The sequence below is a fragment of the Mucor mucedo genome (genome assembly GCF_025094135.1).
Source record: "Mucor mucedo strain NRRL 3635 chromosome Unknown EV154scaffold_126, whole genome shotgun sequence".
NCBI lineage: Eukaryota > Fungi > Mucoromycota > Mucoromycetes > Mucorales > Mucoraceae > Mucor > Mucor mucedo.
In genome coordinates this window covers 50,617-68,492 of record NW_026252410.1, presented here as the reverse complement: position 1 = coordinate 68,492, position 17,876 = coordinate 50,617, and the positions used below count along the sequence as shown (strand labels likewise).

The window sequence follows — 17,876 nt, the reverse complement described above, 5'->3', positions numbered from 1 at the left end:
AATGTACAGTGACATTGGTTTATGCACTTTGCTCGAGAGATGGTGGTAGAGAAAATGATAGTATAAATAAAAATGCAAATGATGCTAATAATGATGAAGATGATATTGGAAGAGATGGTCTAATTGGTTAATAAACGATCATTAGATTCTGCTTGAAGACAACCAAAACTAGTTTGAATAACGACGAGCAAAGGTGTAACCATAGTTATTGAATCTTATTTGCATAGTGTCAAAGTCAACATAGGCGCCACCAGGAAATGTACGACAATTGATCCAAGCAGAAACATTGTTTGACCAGAGCTGTTCAATCTGTTGCTGAGCTGTAATATCAAGAGATACCCATTCAGAGCCATTGGCATAGATCCATTGTACAGCAGCCATGTTGATAAAATTGATAAAAAATATGAAAGAAGGTTTTCAAATTGTAATTATCCAAAAAAAGGGTCCTCAATGTTACTCATTATATATACGAAAAAGTTATATTCTTGGCTTGAGCAAAGGTCTTGTGCGGTCTGATTTAAGGAATCCCAGAGCCCTTCCAGTAAACACCATATTTAGAGGCAAACAAAAAGCCCCGTTTCCGGTATAGTAACACGAACCTATGTTTAGTAGTTTTCCTTTCCCTTCCGAAACAAACTAGTAACCTAACCAAATCTACCCGTCAAATGTCGTTTAACTTCCGTTATGACTCTATCGGAGGTGTGGCGCGAGTCATTATGTGGCAATTATTGATGATAGGGCTTTAGATATATTTGGAATTGAATAGAAAACCACTCAAAATGATATCATAAAGCCATTTAGTATAGTCTAGATATTATGTAAGCATGATACGGTAAATGTTAAACTTAACAGTACTTCTAATAAAGCTCAAGATGGGCAGATACATAATAAACTACACGAATAAACTTAATTTTCTGCAATACAGAACTCAAGGTTTTGGGAAACTTTAAAACGTATATTATTCTTAATGTGATCAACTTATTGACAATAGATGAAAAAAGAAACTTGTATAAGGTATTAGCAAAGATAGATCTGATACATGTACTTAGTATCAAAAGTAGGTTTAGACTCACAAACAGCATTAAAAACAAGAGCGTAATATATAGGCATAAAAGTTGTCAATTTATTTGAAAAAGTTCATAAGGGGCATAAAGGTTGTATACAAAAATTTGGTACAAATCATAATAAGTATATACATTTATATACATGTGTACAGTTGGTAAAAGAGACTATAGCGCAGACAAATAGGGTACACACTAGTAGCATTAGAAAGACCGAGATTTAATCTTAGCAGCGACGAGCAATAGCGTAACCGTAATTGTTGAATTTGATTTCCATGGAGTCAAAGTCAACATAGGCGCCACCAGGAAATGTGCGACAGTTAATCCAGGCAGAGCTGTGATTTGACCAAAGTTGTTCAATTTGTTGTTGACCTGTAATGTCAAGAGTAACCCAGTTAGAGCCATTAGCGTAAATCCATTGTACAGCAGCCATGATAATAAGATTTTATAAGTTATACAAAAGAAGAATGTCTTTAAAGTATTTATTGTTCTAAAAAAGCTCCATGATTTATGTCTACTTTATATACAAATGAAGTATTGTTCTGGGGCTTGAGCCTCTAAATTATGTGGCAAAGTCAAGGTCTGTTTTTGAATTTAAAAACTACCAAAATTGGATTAAATTAAAAAAGGCTGCTGAGCTTTTGGGTTGGACAACCTATATTTGGTATTTTTTCTTTGCTTCCGAATAAAGAGACTAGTAACCTAACGAGATCCGCCCGTCAAAGGTTTTGCAAACTTCGTCGCCATCTTTCCGAGAGCTGGACTCAATTACAACGATAACAGATGATTATGATAAATTTATTAATAGCACCGAGAGTGCGTCATTTCAAATGACATGTCTAGATCGTTGGTTGCTGAAGCGATATACATAGGCGGATCAACTATAAACCAAGTCTTACCGGGTGCTACCATAAATCGTCCTGAATTTGACAGCGTTGTAAAAATAATTCTTTGTGGATACAATTTTTTTAAAATAGCATATAACATATCCGCGCAAGAACTTTAAGAACGTTATATAATGGGAAAAAGAATATTAGATATTTTAACTAAGAGATATGAAAAAATTGGTATGGGCGATATCCAACATGTAATTAAAAGCAAATATTTTGAGTGAATCATACAAGATTAACCATTGACGTATATGAAAATAAAAATTTTATACGTGTTATAATAGCTGCTATAAATGATAAAATTTGATTATATAAAGAACATAGATACGGTTTTTTGTAGATAGCATAATTTTTTTTTCTTTTATTAAAAATACATAGTTAAGGGGCATAAATTCGAAAATAAGACATATGTGTGAAAAAATATATAAACAGTATGTACAGCAGATTACATCATAAGAAAAATAATAATCCAGCTAGGGTAGTAAAGATATGGGGGGTTTAGCTTTAGCATCGACGAGCAATAGCGTAACCATAATTGTTGAATTTGATTTCCATGGAGTCAAAGTCAACATAGGCGCCACCAGGAAATGTGCGACAGTTAATCCAGGCAGAGCTGTGATTTGACCAAAGTTGTTCAATTTGTTGTTGACCCGTAATGTCAAGAGTAACCCAGTTAGAGCCATTAGCGTAAATCCATTGTACTGCAGCCATGATAATATTTGTTAATTAAGTTATGTAAAAGATAAAGTTGAACTTGTTGCTTTTTCGAAAAAAAAAAGAAACCGTCTTTTATGCCAACTTTATATACTAAAGTATTCTGGATTCTAGGTCTGAGCCATAGCTTGTGTGGCCCCTCTACAAGTAATTTTTTATGATTGAAAAATACCAAATAAAGGCTTGTACCACCAAAAGCTAAGCATGCCTTTTTGGGCTTTGCCTAATTCAGTAAATATGAAGATCTGAAAAAAATCAATGGTAACATAACAAAAGACTCATCAACAACAATTGTTCAATTATCCTTTCAATTCTTCCGAAACGTGGCGTAGTTATTTTGTGGCCAACAGAGATTTTTAAAACATGATATATTTTTAGGCGCAGAAGAGATGAGTCATTTCGGATGATGATTTTGCATACTAAGTGATAGCTATAAGGCATTACACAAATTACGTAAACATGCCGCAGTGAGACTACAGCATGACGCTTTTCAATTGCCAATGTGAATGGTACAAGAAGCTACTAATAGCTAAGAAAAGACTTCTTGGGCAAAAAATCAATAAGAATATTATAGTAAGTTTTTCAAGGCTGGGTTAATTGAACAGAGGTCGATCCGTTTGTGAAGCTTTGATATCGGTCAAAAACCGTTGCGTTTACATATTTCTTAGATATATAAAATAAATTTATCGTAAATCTAGTTTAATTACTTGAACTGATCTGCATTAAACAGCAATAGCTAAACGCGAGCATAAGTGAATCAGAAATATATAAATGTCATGTTTTTGTAGCATAAAAGTATTTTATTTATAAAAAGAGCATAAAGGGGCATAAATTGTATTTAAAGTCAGCAAAATAGAGTAGTGGATTTAAAATTAAAAAAATATAAACAATATGTAAGGTAGATCATATGTACGGGCGATCATATTCAAGATGCATATGAAAATGCAAATGCATGTCCAATTTGATAGAGTATTAACAGATAGAGTTTTAACAGCGGCGAGCAATAGCATAACCATAATCCTGGAACTTAATCTCCATGACATCAAAGTCAACATAGGCACCACCAGGAAAAGTACGGCAGTTGATCCAAGCAGAGCTGTGGTGTGCCCAAAGTTGTTCAATTTGTTGTTGAGCTGTAATATCAAGAGATACCCATTCAGAGCCATTGGCGTAAATCCATTGTACAGTAGCCATGTTAATATTTTTTTTTGTTTAGATAATGTGAAAGGATATCTTGAAGTTGTTTTTATCTCAAAAAATAAGACATGAATCTTACCCATATATATATACAAAAAAATGTACATTTGGCTTGAGCAAAGATCTTGTGCGGCCTATTTCAAAGAATTCTATAGCTTGACCATAAAACGCCTTTTATAGAAGCAAATAAAAAGCCCCGTTTCCGGTATAGTAACACGAACCTATATTTAGTATTTTTCCTTTCCCTTCCGAAAGAGACTAGTAACCTAACAAAATCTACCCGTCAAAGATTGTTCAATTTTTGTTATGACTCTTCCCGAGAGGTGGCGCTGCCCATTGTGTGGCAGGCACACATATGATAAAACAATTATTTATTTATAGATCTGGAGCCATTTAAAAAATGATATCATGTAGCAAGTTACGCTCTGAATATTTTTTTGTTGGAGGTGCATTACGTAAATATGTTACATCAAGTGTTACAGTGTACTATTTGAAATTTTGACAGTATGATGGCATAGTTTTCTAAAGCATACACGCCACCTTTAAAATAAATGAAAAGATCAGCATAACTCACTGATATCTACCGTATGAAAGGTACATGGCCATCTTACATACAGTTAGTCACGATAATTTTTTTTGACTGGTACACACTAGTACACACACACAATACTATTTAACCAAATACAACTCAAGAAGTAAAAGTAATATTAAATGTTTATCAAGCATAGCATAAGAGTTTATTGTTTAGTTTTAAGGACATAGAGGGTATAGAATTGTATATAAATGAAGGTGTAATATACACGAGAAATAAAAGTGAATTGTAATATAGACATTATGTGCAGTTGTAACAGTAGAGTGATGACAATTTTCACAGTTTAGCAGCGGCGAGCACTAGCGTTGCCATAATTATTGAACTTGATCTCCATAGATTCAAAGTCAACATAGGCTCCACCGGGAAATGTGCGACAATTTATCCAAGAAGAGCTATGATTTGACCAGAGTTGTTCAATTTGCTGTTGTGCAGTGATATCAAGAGAAACCCAAGAAGAACCATTAGCGTAAATCCATTGTACAGTGGCCATGATGATAGAATTTAGAATGTAATGTATAAGACTATCTTAAAGATTTTATTGATCTTTTAAAAAGAACTCCCATAGAATATGCCTGGTTTATGTAATAATTTCTGATTTCTAGATCTGAGCCCTGCACTTGTACCGTGCAGCCATTAGGTGTACAATAAAGGGGGACAAATTTTACCATTTTTGGACGATGACTAAAAAGAGGATAAAATAATGCTGAGCTTAGGTGGGACAGCGTACTTTTGGCCACTCCCCCTTTTTTCCTAATCAGTTCATAATGGTAACGTGTTAAGATTACCTCATGAAAGTTTTTAAAACCTCATTACAGTCCTTCCGAGAGGTGGCGTAGATAGTTTTTAACAATTATCAAAATATATTTTTGGAATATCAAAAGACGTGATTCATTGACGATGATATAATAATTGTCTAAAAGAGTTATGACGGAATAGTGTCTGGACAATTTCAAGTAGACAGATGGATAGACAGGTCTTTTGGTGTAACTCTTTAGATTTGTCCTACAGGCACAAAAAATTAGGTACAAATTTCAAATTGAATGATTTCAAGATAAAGGCATTAAGTTATACCAACATTGCCAATGCGTTTCTTAAGGCTTTCTACATGTTTTTATGTGATAACTTAAAGTTTATTTGAAGGATATATATAAAGATGCATTATGATTGATAGACAATGATACTATGATAGTAACAGGCCAATAGATGAGAAATATAAATGCATATTAGTTTGTGTATAAATATATAGACATATTATGACAATAGCACAACGACAGGTTTAGCTTGAGCAGCGACGGGCAAAGGTGTACCCTAAGCTGTTAAAGCAGATTTGCATGGCATCAAAGTCAACATAGGCCCGACCAGAAAATGTGCGACAGTCTATCCAAGCAGATCGATTGTTAAACCAGAGTTGTTCAATTAATTGCTGGGTTGTAACATCAAGTGGCACCCAATTAGAGCCATTAGCATAAACCCATTGTACTGCAGCCATTGATAATAAAAAGTAAAAGTGATATTTGTATGAATTGATTTATTGATCGAATTATGAATGGCTAGAAATCATATTCTCTTTATATACTTTATTTTTATTTTTTTATTATTGTATTGTTTGTTTGTTTTATGGTATAAGGTTTTTATTTTTTAGTATTTTTATTTTTTTATGAGAAGTCATTATTGGCTAGAAAATGTTTGTTGTACCATATATGGTAGAAGTCTTTTTTTTTTTTTTTTTTTTTTTTGTATGAACTTATGGTAGGTCATTATTGGCTAGTGCCACATATGGTAGTAACTGACAAGCCAATAGGCATACATATATTCGAAGTTATAAGCCTAAATAGAGCTGATGATGTCTAGACCGGTTACACATATACACCACCCAAAAAATCTTGAGCTGATAACTTGAATTGTGATACCATCGCAATTGTAAATGTAGCTCATTGCAGAATCAAAAAAGAAAAAAAAGAAAGAAAGATAATTTTTGCATATCTTCTTTTATATAAACATATTGATTCCGTTGTGAAAATAAACACGTACATAGGCTCTTCAACCTAGACTAACTATTTTGGTAGTTAATGTGCAAACATTTGTATCTCACTGCGGAGGTGCCACCGGGAGATTTATTAAACAAGGTGCCTCATCCCTCTTGGCGAGGCTATGATTTGTTGAAAAGTCTTATTTGATAATGATGCAGTTTTTTTTATTTAATTAAAAAAAGAGTAAATACAAGCCAAAAAGAAGTGGTTTATACCAAAGATTGTTCCGCGTTTTTCCAGTATAAAGGTACCAAAGAATTAAGGATGTCACTAAATTTTTTCACAGTGCACATAAGAGTGCGGGTATCTTCAGTCTCTGAAGCAAAGAAATCGCGTAATGTCCAGCTTGGAGCCTCTCCAATTTTCAAATCCAAATTCTCAGCAAGACGGTTGACCCAAGCTTCTTTATAGAGAGAAACCTTAAATAAAGTACGATGAGGGTCTGTAGGTGTCAAATCCAAAGGTAATTCGTGATCCGTTCTTTCGACGTTGTTCAAATTCCAAATTTCATCCTTACAGATTTCCACAACATAGTCGTTCCAACTATATCTCCATTTCGTCTTTTGGGTGACAATCTGAGGTTGATAATCGTTGGAGGTGACCATGATAAGACGATTAGAAGAACTGACACGAAGTGCATGCGAGAATTTTTCATGAGGTGAATTGATATCATCGTTTGGAAGTCGACGTGCATGTTGTAATCTTAAATCCCACGAGTAGTGACTTTCGAGATCAGCACAATTGATATCAACAAGATCATTACAGTCTGTCATTGTATTCCATAATCTTCTATGTCCATCATCCGTAAAAGAAATGTCCATCACAGTATCCCACATTTCTCCACGAGGAGGATCGCGTTGACCAGAGACACGGGGAGGTGGTGCTGTAGGATATTGTTTGGCACTGATGGAGAAGGAAGTTCTTGGGTTATCTGAGAATTCAACAGCGTGTTCACCAAGGTAGTCAAAAAGAGAGTTGAGTCCACTTTTAGTTTTGCTGATACAAGGAGCCAAAGCAGATTTGAAGAGAGGCTTTCGGAAAATCTTGTCACTGAGCATTTCGATCGACATGAATTGATTATCCTTCTTGGGGTAATCGATCAAACAAATCTGTCCATAGCGAATCTTCATACGGAGGTTCCAATCATTCAAACGCATGCTTTCTAATCCTTTTGACAGATATTGATCAATCAAAACCTTATTACGTTCGTTCAATGTGGATGCCACAGCGGATAGTTGGCCAGGAGTGTGTTCTTCTGATAAGGTAATCAAATCATTCAATTGACCTACGATACCCGTACTAGTACTGTTTAAAATACGGTGTCTCTCCATCATCATACTCTCTCTTTCGGGGTCGGTATATTGATAGGTAAGGAAACCTTGGGGTAATGCTTCAAAACTGATCTTGAGCTCATGTTTAGGTTGTTGCATTAAACGAAGAGTACCGCCCTCGGGTTTTCTCGAACAACGAATGTACCAGTTACGAATACGTTTACTAGCAGCATTGACACTTTCCGACGCGTCTGCGGCAATGCGAATGGTATTGGAAGGGAGTTCATACCACAAAAATGCCTTACAATCAGCACGAATTTGGTTCAAATAGGATTCATTTTCACCGAGTAATTTGACAATGGGTAGGGACTCATCGGGTAAAGGAAAGACGCCAAAATAGCTTTGAGCGATGGCAGGCAAACCTTGGTATGCCTTTTCTTCATCCAATCTGGCCTGTCTCTTTTCGGCACGCTTTTTTTCTCTGGGTGTCAATTCGCGGTCGGGTTTGCCCCACTTTTGAGTTTTACGTTGAAGGCTGGTATCCTTTTCGGAAATACGAGAGACAATCATGTCCAAATAAGACTTTGCTTTGTCTACAGCTTCATTGTCACCCCAAATGTCAATTTGGTTTAATCTCTCGTTGAATTCAATGAATGAACCGGTTGCCTTTTGAATTTCGTTGGATCGCGACTTGTATCTGTTTCCTAAAATGTCTCTGGGATTGCAGTGAGCGGGTAAAACCCAGTAATTGTCAGGATTACGGTGAACGTAATCAGAACCTGTGGATACATCTTGGAAAGTAGGTCGTTGTGGTGATGTTGTCGTCGATACCAAAGGTGTAGTGCTACTAGGTGGAGTACCAAACGTTCTGACGGGTTGACGTTGAGCTGTTGCAATGCCTTGTGCTAACGAAGTGTCTCTCCAAGTAAGCCCTTCATCACCAGAGGAATCCTCGTCATCGACATATGGTACCTGGACTTTTTGTGACATTTAAAAGAAAAAAAAAAAAAAAAGGAAAGAAAAAAAGCTATTTTCCATTTTATCTATCTTTTTTTTTTATTTATTTTATTGTAAAATCGGGTCTCAATTTATCAGTCCAATTCCCAGACTGCCATGCTTTAAAAATATATATTCCGTGTTTTAAGCAATGGAATCACGCTTGTTGTGATAACTGTCATTTTTACTAGCAGGTATCAAGATCATTGGTTTGGACACCCCACAAGCAAACTGTATAGTCACAAAAATTTAGAGGCTTAGCCTATCACTCCACCACTTTCATCTCCTCCAAATAAAAAACGCGTATTCCACCTTTTTTTACCAAACAAACTAGTTTTTTTTTCATATAAAAAATGAACCTTTTATGTGCAACACCCGATGAAAACCAATGTACTTTGGCTGAAGTCGATGGAAATTTAGGTAAACAAAGAAGTGCTCAAAAGATATCTTGTCTCTAACAGTATTTTGTTTGTAGTGAACGTCCCAATTGGAAATAGTTCTGCTATGCAAGAAGTTGCCAGCGTAAAGACAGAAATTACAAGCATGAAAAATTACTTGGAATACTTACTATTAGTTGTAGTCAACTCCTTTATACCCTTCTATTCCTTTTGAGCCTGTTGATTCTGTCGCTGCTGATTATGCTTACACCCCACCTGTCTCCTCTAGTCTTTTCGAAACTACACGTAGTGGTGTTGTAAAGTTCTGCACTGAAAGCTGGGAACAAAGGTAAATTGCAACGCTCTCTCGGTTATAAGTGATGCAATACTAAACCTCTTCTAGACGACCTGCGATTGAAGCAACGTAAACAATGACACCTTTTTTCTCCTACTAATTATTAATAGCCCCTTCTCCAATTTAGACCTGCATACCAAAAAGCCAAAGACATTTACAGTTACGTTCACGACAATTACTTAAAAACACCCGAAATGATTTTAGAACACCCATTATTCAACAATGAAAGCTCGATTCAATGCATGGCATGGCATCCACATTTAGAAATATTAGCAGTGGCACACAAGGATAATAATGTATACGTTTATGAAAAGAAGGATGGAGCACCATGGGCATGCCAAGTACTCTCTCACGAAAAGATGGAGCGTATTACATGTATTTCATGGAAGAAGCGAGCATCAGGAACACTTGCTGTGGGCTGTCAAGAGGGTGTTTGTATATGGACCATCCAAAGAACCGATTACGCAGATTCCAAACCAAAATATCACCCCAAAGCCATGATGAGATATTTACAATTAACAGGCCAATCATACATTAGTTCTTTGGCTTGGGATCCTACACCCGCCAGTCAATTATTAGCTGTGGTTTCCGCTGTCACCAACACAGTCGTCGTCTATGACATGTTACTTGATAGAGCCATTCCTTTGAAACGTTATGGAAAAGGTAATATTTTGTTACGATGGAGCCCTAATGGTGAATGGTTATTTGAAGGAGGATCGTAAGTACTATTTAATGAACAAATAAGATTTTTGTCCTAAACGTGGGCTTTCTATAATATATAGAGCAGGACTTTCTCGTATGTGGGATACCAGTGATTGGTCATCACAGCAGATTAAAAACCCTCCTGGATTATGGATCCAAGCAGCTTGTTGGTCTCCCGATAACCAAACTCTTGTGTACTCCATGTGTGGAAAGTGTGATGTGCATGTCTTGATCTTATCTGGTAAGACTATTAAACAATCGATCAAAGAGGAAAAGGCATTATCCACACCATTAAGTACTGCTGAGACTGCATCTGGTATTTCTGTGCCTGTAGGTGGTGTCATTCGTGATATGACATTAGACGAAAGAAGTGGAATGAGATTGGCTATCGCTTATGAAAAGTCACCTTTAATTGGGCTGTATTCTATTAATAACGGAAGCCCATTCGACTTACAAAAGAACCCCATGTTCTTCCCAATGTAAGTTGAATATTTGCCTTTATATGTATTTACATGTATTTATTTCGATTTATTGTTAGTGGTTATATCCGTGGCGCTGGTTTAGACATGACTTCTATGGAAGGTCATAAGCCTTTATTTATTGAGTTTTCGCCCTCTTTTGAAAATGGCACTATTATGGCTATTGCTTGGGATAACGCTGCCGTTACATTTGTTACGCATCGCTTCTTGACAAGTGAACCCTTCATGTAGTCTAAATATATTACTATTTTTTAAACACAGTCCTTTATAAAACAATTTTTTATGTATTTTTTTTTTCATTCTCTTCATTCTTTAACCCTCCTGCTCAAAACAATGGACAACACAATGTAAATACAACAAAGACACGGACAGTTATTTTGTTGGCCGTAGACTAACCTTGACAATATATATAACAACTTGAAAGGCTTTTAGAGATTCCGTTCCCTAATGAACGTTTAGCAGTTATTGCTCAACGTGTCATGGATGTTGACACTGAATTGAGAGTAGAACAAGTCCGACGTATTATTACAGCAGAAGGAAACCTGCTGAAAGTGTAAGTTTTGTGTGATGGGAAGTAAGATATGGAATTTAATGGTACGTTTTGCATAGTGAATTTGGTTGTTACAATACCAAAATGCTTCGTGTTGCTGTAAATTCATTTTTGGAATATCTGACTATGGCAACGCGTACGATTGAAGAGTTTAAAGAATAATTTACATGTGACTCGTACAGTATACAAAAATGGTGTATTGGAACAAGTTTTTATTAAAAAAAAAAAAAAAAAAAAAAAAAGGTTATGTGGCCCCTCAGATTCTTTTTTTTTTTTTTTTTTTTTATGTATATATCTCCTTGTTTACATGGGGGGAATAAGTTGTGTGTAGTAGTAAGAATAAGAAATAATAGTAAATAATAATAAGGGTAATAATAATAATTTTTTTTTGTTTTTTGGGTTTTGTTTTTTGTTTGTTTGGGAAGAGGATTTAAAGGATAAGGCACTTGAACTTTTTCTTTGTCTTGTCTTTTGAAGGGTTTTGCTTGTTAATTTGTCTAACCACGTCATAAAATACTTCATCTACATTAATCTTGAATCGAGCTGAAGTTTCATAAAAAGGCTTTCCACCCCACTGTTGTGATAGAGACATTCCCTTTTCTCTGGAAACGATTCGCTCACTTTCAAGATCACACTTGTTACCAACCAATACCATGGGAACCTGTATTAATATTTTTATCAGTTTAACCTATACAGAACAGAAATTACTCTTGTAACTTACATTATCTGACCCCTTTACTCTTAATATTTGTTCTCTAATTTCATAAAGATCTGTTAAAGTGACTTGACTTGTAATTGAGTATACAAGCACAAAACCTTGTCCATTCTTCATGTACAAATCACGCATGGCTGTAAATTGTTCTGTACCGGCTGTATCTAATATCTCGAGCATACATTGCAGTCCATCTACTTCAACTTGTTTTCGATAAGAGTCTTCAATAGTAGGGTCATATTTCTCTACAAAAATAGATTGCACAAATTGAACAGTCTATCACACTTTATCTGTTAATATCCATATACCATCCATAATCATCTTTTACTTACCAGTGCTGATTTACCAACACCACCTGAACCCAAGACAACAAGCTTATATTCTCTCATAGCAAAAAAAAAAAAACTAATAATAAATAATGAAAAAAAAAGGAAAAAAAAAAACGAAGAAGGGGGTGGATCTTTTTTTTAAAGAGGAGCCTAAATAGAATACATCCACAAGAATCGATTCCTTTTTTGTACTGGATTCTTGGATGGCACACAACCCGCCCAGTAAGCCGTTATCGCGTGTGTTTTATGCCACTCATTCTTTTTTTAACGCGATTTGCACTGACAGCAGCACTTGGATACCTGCATATGGAAATACATTCGGTCTACATATTGCTAAAAATAACCTTTTTGTGTAACGTCTCTCTCTGCTGTGTTTACACTCAAGACTCTATTTTTTTTTACTGCATTCGTAACCTTTGTTCCATTCTCAGCCAACAAAAAAAAAACATGGCGCGTTGACGTTAATGAAAGCTTTTACAAACAATAAGCCCAAGTACATTTCACAATACGGTGATTGCAATGCCTTCTTTTAAAAGGACTTTTAATTCCAAAGGTACATGTTCCCGACGTAACAACTCATTCATTTCATCCTTTAATACATATTACGCCCATTGTATTTCTTACCACTGTAAATGGACCTTCGTGCAAGGGCGAGAGTTTTGTTGCTCGATTAGGAAGCTTTTTTACGACTGTCGTGTCAATAGGAATGTTGTAAGGTAAAGCTTTTACTTTGCTCCTTAACTATCTTTCTAGTTCTTTCAGCGATAGCGGGAAATACTACTTTGGCCATAGTTTCAGCTCTTTGTATTGATTCCTCTTCCGGATGGAGTACTATAATTGTTTGGAGCCTATAGTTTCTTGGCATATATTAATGAGAATAGACTACTTGCAGTACAATTGCTACAGCACACGCGTAACATGTCACCCCATTTACTTGTGACATTACCTAATAATTTGCGGAGTGCAGATACTACAGCTTTTACTGCGTTTTCATCTGCACCCTTTCCTCGAGGATGATACGGAGTGGAGAAGCGATGTTTGATGCCAAGCGCTTTCGTGATGGTTTCTATCGGGGTACTGGAGAAATTTTGGTCACTTTCCGGGTCCCACTTGAGAATTATAGGGATGTCATGGTCCCCAAATACATGTATGATCTCCTTTGTTATCGTAGCACTTTGTTTGTTTTTCGATGGTCTCGCGATTACATACTTGGTACACAAAGTTATTATCACTAGAATGTATACGTTACTATTTGCAGTGACCGAAAATGGGCCAACTAAATCGAGAGAATGAATCTGCGCTTACTACAGGTCGAAGGGCATGATACCGTTTCCCCCACGACATTATTACATGTGCAGTCTATACAAGTTTTATCATATTCTTTACTGCCAGTAAATATACCCGTTCCAGTGAATACCTGGGGCATACTCTCAGATCCAAAGTGCCCCATTGAATGAGTGTTACTTTACAATCTTTGTCCATCCTTTACAGGTGGAACAACATATTCCGTCGATATTTTTTTTATATTCTTTACTGTATGATCTGTAGCTAATGCATTCAAGTTTTCATATTTAGCATACACTTTTGTTTTATCAACAAATTTATCCTTTGTTATTTTCTGATTGATTTCATTTTTGGTTAGGCCTCTTTGCAAATACCACCTCTTCTTATTATTTGCTTCTCTTCATCCTCTCTCAAATTTTGATCCTCGGCCTCTGGTGTATTCAAACGATTTAAAATGTCAGGAAAAATATTTAAAAATCCAGGGATATATCTACTCCATGTATAAATACCAGACCACGGTGATCTGTTAATACAACAATATCAGGGTGTCTCTTAGTAAGGATCAATGCTTTTGTAATGCATACACAATAGCATATGTTTCTTTACGATTCACAGACCATGCCATTTCATGTTTGCTAAATGTCTTACTAGCAAAAGTGATGTACAATGATCTGCCGATCTCATCACGCTGTGAAATTAGAAATCCATACACATAGTGTGATGCATATGCCCAATATATAAAACGTTTGTTCATATCGATTGTGCGTAATATTGTACTGGATATAATCCACGTAATCAACAATACATTGAATTGAGATTCTATAATACTGTTAAATTCAATGGCTTTGAATGCAAAAGCAAAACCTATATCATTCGTATATCTTTCTTTAAGTGCTTTGTATTATTTAGTTTTTATCAGTAAGAGAAAGAAATTCAAGACTACCATTTACTTTTGAAATTTTTACTTTATTATTAAACTGTTTTTCTAACATATATTTATTAAACTGCTTTTTTAACATATATTAGTTGATACAGGATATATCTGACCCTGTATCAATACGAGCAATTGCTTTTATGTTTCTAATAATGATAGCAGTTGAAGTCAATTTCAATGGGTTTCTTTCTTCGCTACTTTTCACTTACATTCATATGGATCTACTTCCATAGCCTCCTTGATTTTTCCAAGGGTCACCTCTTCTTCAGTATTCATCGTCAAGACGGTTTTACTATTTACACCATTGTTGTCCCAATACTCCTGGCACTCGTGGCCATACTTCCATGCCTTATTGCAGAACTTACAAGGTTTACCCTTCATCGGATTACGGGTTGCCTTATACGGATAATTGGCATTACCCAAGAATTTACCTCTCTTAAATACATTATCCTCGGTTGTGCACTCAGCAGCGGTGTGGCTCGACTGCTCACCACTGTGCTTTGGACAGCCCATGTTACTGGTAGCCGTGTTACCGGTCGTAAAATTCTTCCATTCGACAGAAGCACCTTCCCTACGTCTTTTACTTATACTTGTAGCCTGATTACCAGGTCTGTGTACTTTCTCTGAAACAAGTTCATCACCGAAAATTTCCCTACCCATGTCACGCAATTCATTAATAGAGAATTGGTGTTGTGGGTCTACTTGTTTTCTTGCCTCAACAGCGGCGGAGATATGCTGTCTACATGGTTCCAACAAACGTGCACGGTATAAAAGTACTAGAGTCTTGTCATCTGGGCTTATCACGGCAGCGTCAACCAGGTTTATAAATTCGTTGGTGTATTCAACCACGGTCTGATTACTCTTCACACGTAAGTCAAACAATGTTAAACAATTGGCTTCCTTGAAGCGAAGGTTGCCGAACTTCTTCATCAACACTTCTTTAGCCTTATCCCAAGTCCCGCAAGACACAACGTACTCATCCGACCAGGCAGTAAACTTGAATGGAATGGCTACTGGAATACATACTCTCCATACATCTTCAATTTCATTTCTAGAATTATGGATAGTCATTTCAAATTCATGAACGAAGTGTTCAGTGGACTCAAAAGTTACTTTAGGGGTAGCCTGTGAATTTTCAAAAGAAGCAAGGTGCAACTTAGGTATTTTCGACAAGTCAATTACGGGAGTAGCCTTTACAAGGTCATTATGATAGTTAAGCTTATCATCACTCTCAGGGCTCATACTAGCCTTAAGAACTTCGATACACTTAATCATGAGTTCCAGTTTACGTTGGTACTCATTGATCTCCTTTTCAATTACAGAAGTAGCCGGATCAATATCCATTAAAGCCATCCTTCTCATACGGTAACCGTCACGAGTGGCCTGACACTTTTGGATGCGATCTATCAAAGACATTTCCTTCTCAGGCGTTTTTACAGCCTTACGAGGGATACTACACGTGTCAACTGGTTTTTGGGCCACGTTAACAGCAGAGATGGAAACAGACTTAATGGGCTTGTCTTCTTCTTGGTCAGTGATTACTTGCTCGATTCCAGAAACAGCCTCTAATTCAGTAACAATTTGCTCCATAGATTCAACTTGGCTCATTTCGACATCATCTTGAACATTATTGACAATTTCTTGAACTTCTTCCATCGACATCTTGATAGCAGTGGATAGACGTAAAAAATGTAATAAATGGGTAGCTTGATTTGAAATAATCAAAATAAAACAAAGTACATGGGTACGTTTATAATTCCTTTATAAACTTATTGACCAAGATGTTAAGATAACAAATTGGGGGTCTATTTATACTAAATGAGAGCTGGATTATAATTTCCAATTTGATGATGTCGAGTCATCAAAAATTTCTTCTTTGACTGTCAAATACGAAAGTCAAAGTCGCGTTACTATGTCAGGATGTATTAACTTTGGTCATCTCATTACAATTGGATCCTGTTACGTAATTTACTGACAGATTTGTAATACGGACTCTTTCTATTTAATCTACTATTTAGAATGGTTAAGTTATGTACTTTAGCACATATAGCAATACTTTGTTTCCCGCTTTGCGTTAAATGAATTCTATACATTAGAATTGTCTACAGGTGACTTTGTCCCTCCATGGATCGGGGGCACACATACTCTAATAAATACTCGGTGCTATGATATACCTCTTTATAAGATTTTGTGCAGTGTTTACTGCTAAAAGATGCATCCTTGATTTCAAGTTGAATTGGGAGTAGAGCATCGTAGCTATAATTGATCATTTATCGAATTATAGAATATCCTGTTGAGAGTTGTATATTTAATTGTAGAAAATAGGTATCCATTAATTGATACGCTATTACTATGATAGACTCTAATAGTCATATGATTATCTCAATAAATAAGTAAATGAACCATTTATGATAATATTAGCTGTTCTATTCTCTCTATAGGCAGCTAATTTATTGAGAGAACTATTGATATTTGATTTCTCTTTCTTATATTCTTGATTTGATAGGAGAGGGGTTTCTTCCCTCCAATCAAGGTATAAATTCATTAGTGATATATTCTATATCCATCTGTTATTTACATACATATACACAAATCATCCCAAAGGATGTAGTTATTCTTATTTTTTGTATGACCTGAACGTGATTAAAACACTCGGCTTCAAAGATAGTGAAGTTCTTTGCTGCCAAATATACAATGGCGATCTCAAACGCAATTTAGCCAGACGCAGAAAGACCAGAGTTTTTTTTTTCACCACACAAGCTAAACAATAGGCTCATATTGCTGTATTAAACACGGTTTCCTCTTAAATAAATATTTGATGATACCAAGTAAAAAAAAAAACAAAATTGTGTTCGTCCATCTTAGTAATATTCTAAGAAATAAACGGTTAAATCATTTTAGACTAAAACTAGATATCTTTTTATTAAATAGAAAAGGGGATCCTTTTTATAAGAAGGGATTGAAATAGATTGTTATCCGGGAAGATCAGGTGGGAGCGTGAATTAAAAGTAGACTTTAATGGCTTATATTTCAGTGCTGGGTTGCTATTAGATGCCAAGCAGGTTATAGGCTGGATATATCATTACCTTCCCCAAATTGGAGCAGCATTTTCAATTGTAAAGGATATGAGAGAAAAAGGGTGAGAACCAATCATGTAGTGATAATTGCGGGAATTGACCCAGGTTATAAGTTTTTTGACTACTGTTGATATGGAAACCTTTGTGGTTCGTCGATCGGAGTAGCATATGCGACTAAGGCAATGATATGAGTACAGTTTATGATATCGGCAACGTAAGAAGAGACTGTAGGAAAATGACAGAAGTGAGCTAGAGATAATGCGTTGGAAAAATTATGGTGCCGTTCCTAATACCGAAAACAGTGTCGAAGGACGTATTGTCCCATG

The 17,876-nt window shown here is 35.8% G+C and overlaps 6 protein-coding genes across 6 annotated transcripts; 2 read left to right on the top strand and 4 right to left on the bottom strand.

Moving 5' to 3' along the window:
- Positions 1-1,287: 1,287 nt before the first annotated feature.
- On the bottom strand, positions 1,288-3,859 carry EV154DRAFT_568480 (uncharacterized protein; the record flags this gene model as incomplete). The annotated part of the gene is made up of 3 exons (XM_051606078.1): positions 1,288-1,433; positions 2,467-2,652; positions 3,658-3,859. The coding sequence occupies 3 exons, from the start codon at positions 3,857-3,859 to the stop codon at positions 1,288-1,290; spliced, it is 534 nt and encodes a 177-aa protein (XP_051453022.1).
- An 878-nt stretch (positions 3,860-4,737) lies between these two features.
- On the bottom strand, positions 4,738-5,943 carry EV154DRAFT_575676 (uncharacterized protein; the record flags this gene model as incomplete). The annotated part of the gene is made up of 2 exons (XM_051606459.1): positions 4,738-4,975; positions 5,762-5,943. 2 exons carry the CDS (start codon positions 5,941-5,943, stop codon positions 4,738-4,740), a joined length of 420 nt encoding a protein of 139 aa, XP_051453021.1.
- Positions 5,944-6,631: 688 nt separating this feature from the next.
- Positions 6,632-8,765, bottom strand: EV154DRAFT_523946 (uncharacterized protein). Its single transcript, XM_051603158.1, has one exon. The coding sequence runs from the start codon at positions 8,743-8,745 to the stop codon at positions 6,694-6,696; it is 2,052 nt and encodes a 683-aa protein (XP_051453020.1). The 5' UTR covers positions 8,746-8,765; the 3' UTR covers positions 6,632-6,693.
- Positions 8,766-9,062: 297 nt separating this feature from the next.
- EV154DRAFT_606262 (WD40-repeat-containing domain protein) lies at positions 9,063-10,895 on the top strand (the record flags this gene model as incomplete). The annotated part of the gene is made up of 7 exons (XM_051607526.1): positions 9,063-9,171; positions 9,227-9,273; positions 9,332-9,477; positions 9,532-9,552; positions 9,611-10,201; positions 10,266-10,664; positions 10,724-10,895. The coding sequence occupies exons 1-7, from the start codon at positions 9,105-9,107 to the stop codon at positions 10,893-10,895; spliced, it is 1,443 nt and encodes a 480-aa protein (XP_051453019.1). The 5' UTR covers positions 9,063-9,104.
- Positions 10,896-10,970: 75 nt separating this feature from the next.
- Positions 10,971-11,558, top strand: EV154DRAFT_523942 (CTAG/Pcc1 family). The gene is made up of 3 exons (XM_051603157.1): positions 10,971-11,011; positions 11,089-11,217; positions 11,274-11,558. Exons 1-3 carry the CDS (start codon positions 10,998-11,000, stop codon positions 11,374-11,376), a joined length of 246 nt encoding a protein of 81 aa, XP_051453018.1. The 5' UTR covers positions 10,971-10,997; the 3' UTR covers positions 11,377-11,558.
- Positions 11,434-12,331, bottom strand: EV154DRAFT_523938 (ras related protein 1b). The gene is made up of 3 exons (XM_051603156.1): positions 12,259-12,331; positions 11,936-12,202; positions 11,434-11,875 (listed from the first exon to the last, which is right to left on the bottom strand). Exons 1-3 carry the CDS (start codon positions 12,313-12,315, stop codon positions 11,645-11,647), a joined length of 555 nt encoding a protein of 184 aa, XP_051453017.1. The 5' UTR covers positions 12,316-12,331; the 3' UTR covers positions 11,434-11,644.
- Between the last annotated feature and the right edge of the window lie 5,545 nt (positions 12,332-17,876).

Excerpts from the sequence above, each read along its gene's own strand:
- EV154DRAFT_523938 (XM_051603156.1), bottom strand. The coding sequence starts at position 12,315 with ATGAGAGAATATAAGCTTGTTGTCTTGGGTTCAGGTGGTGTTGGTAAA. Across the intron at positions 12,203-12,258 it reads GTGTTGGTAAATCAGCACTG|ACTGTTCAATTTGTGCAATC; the intron begins GTAAGTAAAAGA and ends AAAGTGTGATAG. Across the intron at positions 11,876-11,935 it reads GAGTAAAGGGGTCAGATAAT|GTTCCCATGGTATTGGTTGG; the intron begins GTAAGTTACAAG and ends ATATTAATACAG.
- EV154DRAFT_523946 (XM_051603158.1), bottom strand. The coding sequence starts at position 8,745 with ATGTCACAAAAAGTCCAGGTACCATATGTCGATGACGAGGATTCCTCT.
- EV154DRAFT_523942 (XM_051603157.1), top strand. Across the intron at positions 11,218-11,273 it reads GAAGGAAACCTGCTGAAAGT|TGAATTTGGTTGTTACAATA; the intron begins GTAAGTTTTGTG and ends CGTTTTGCATAG.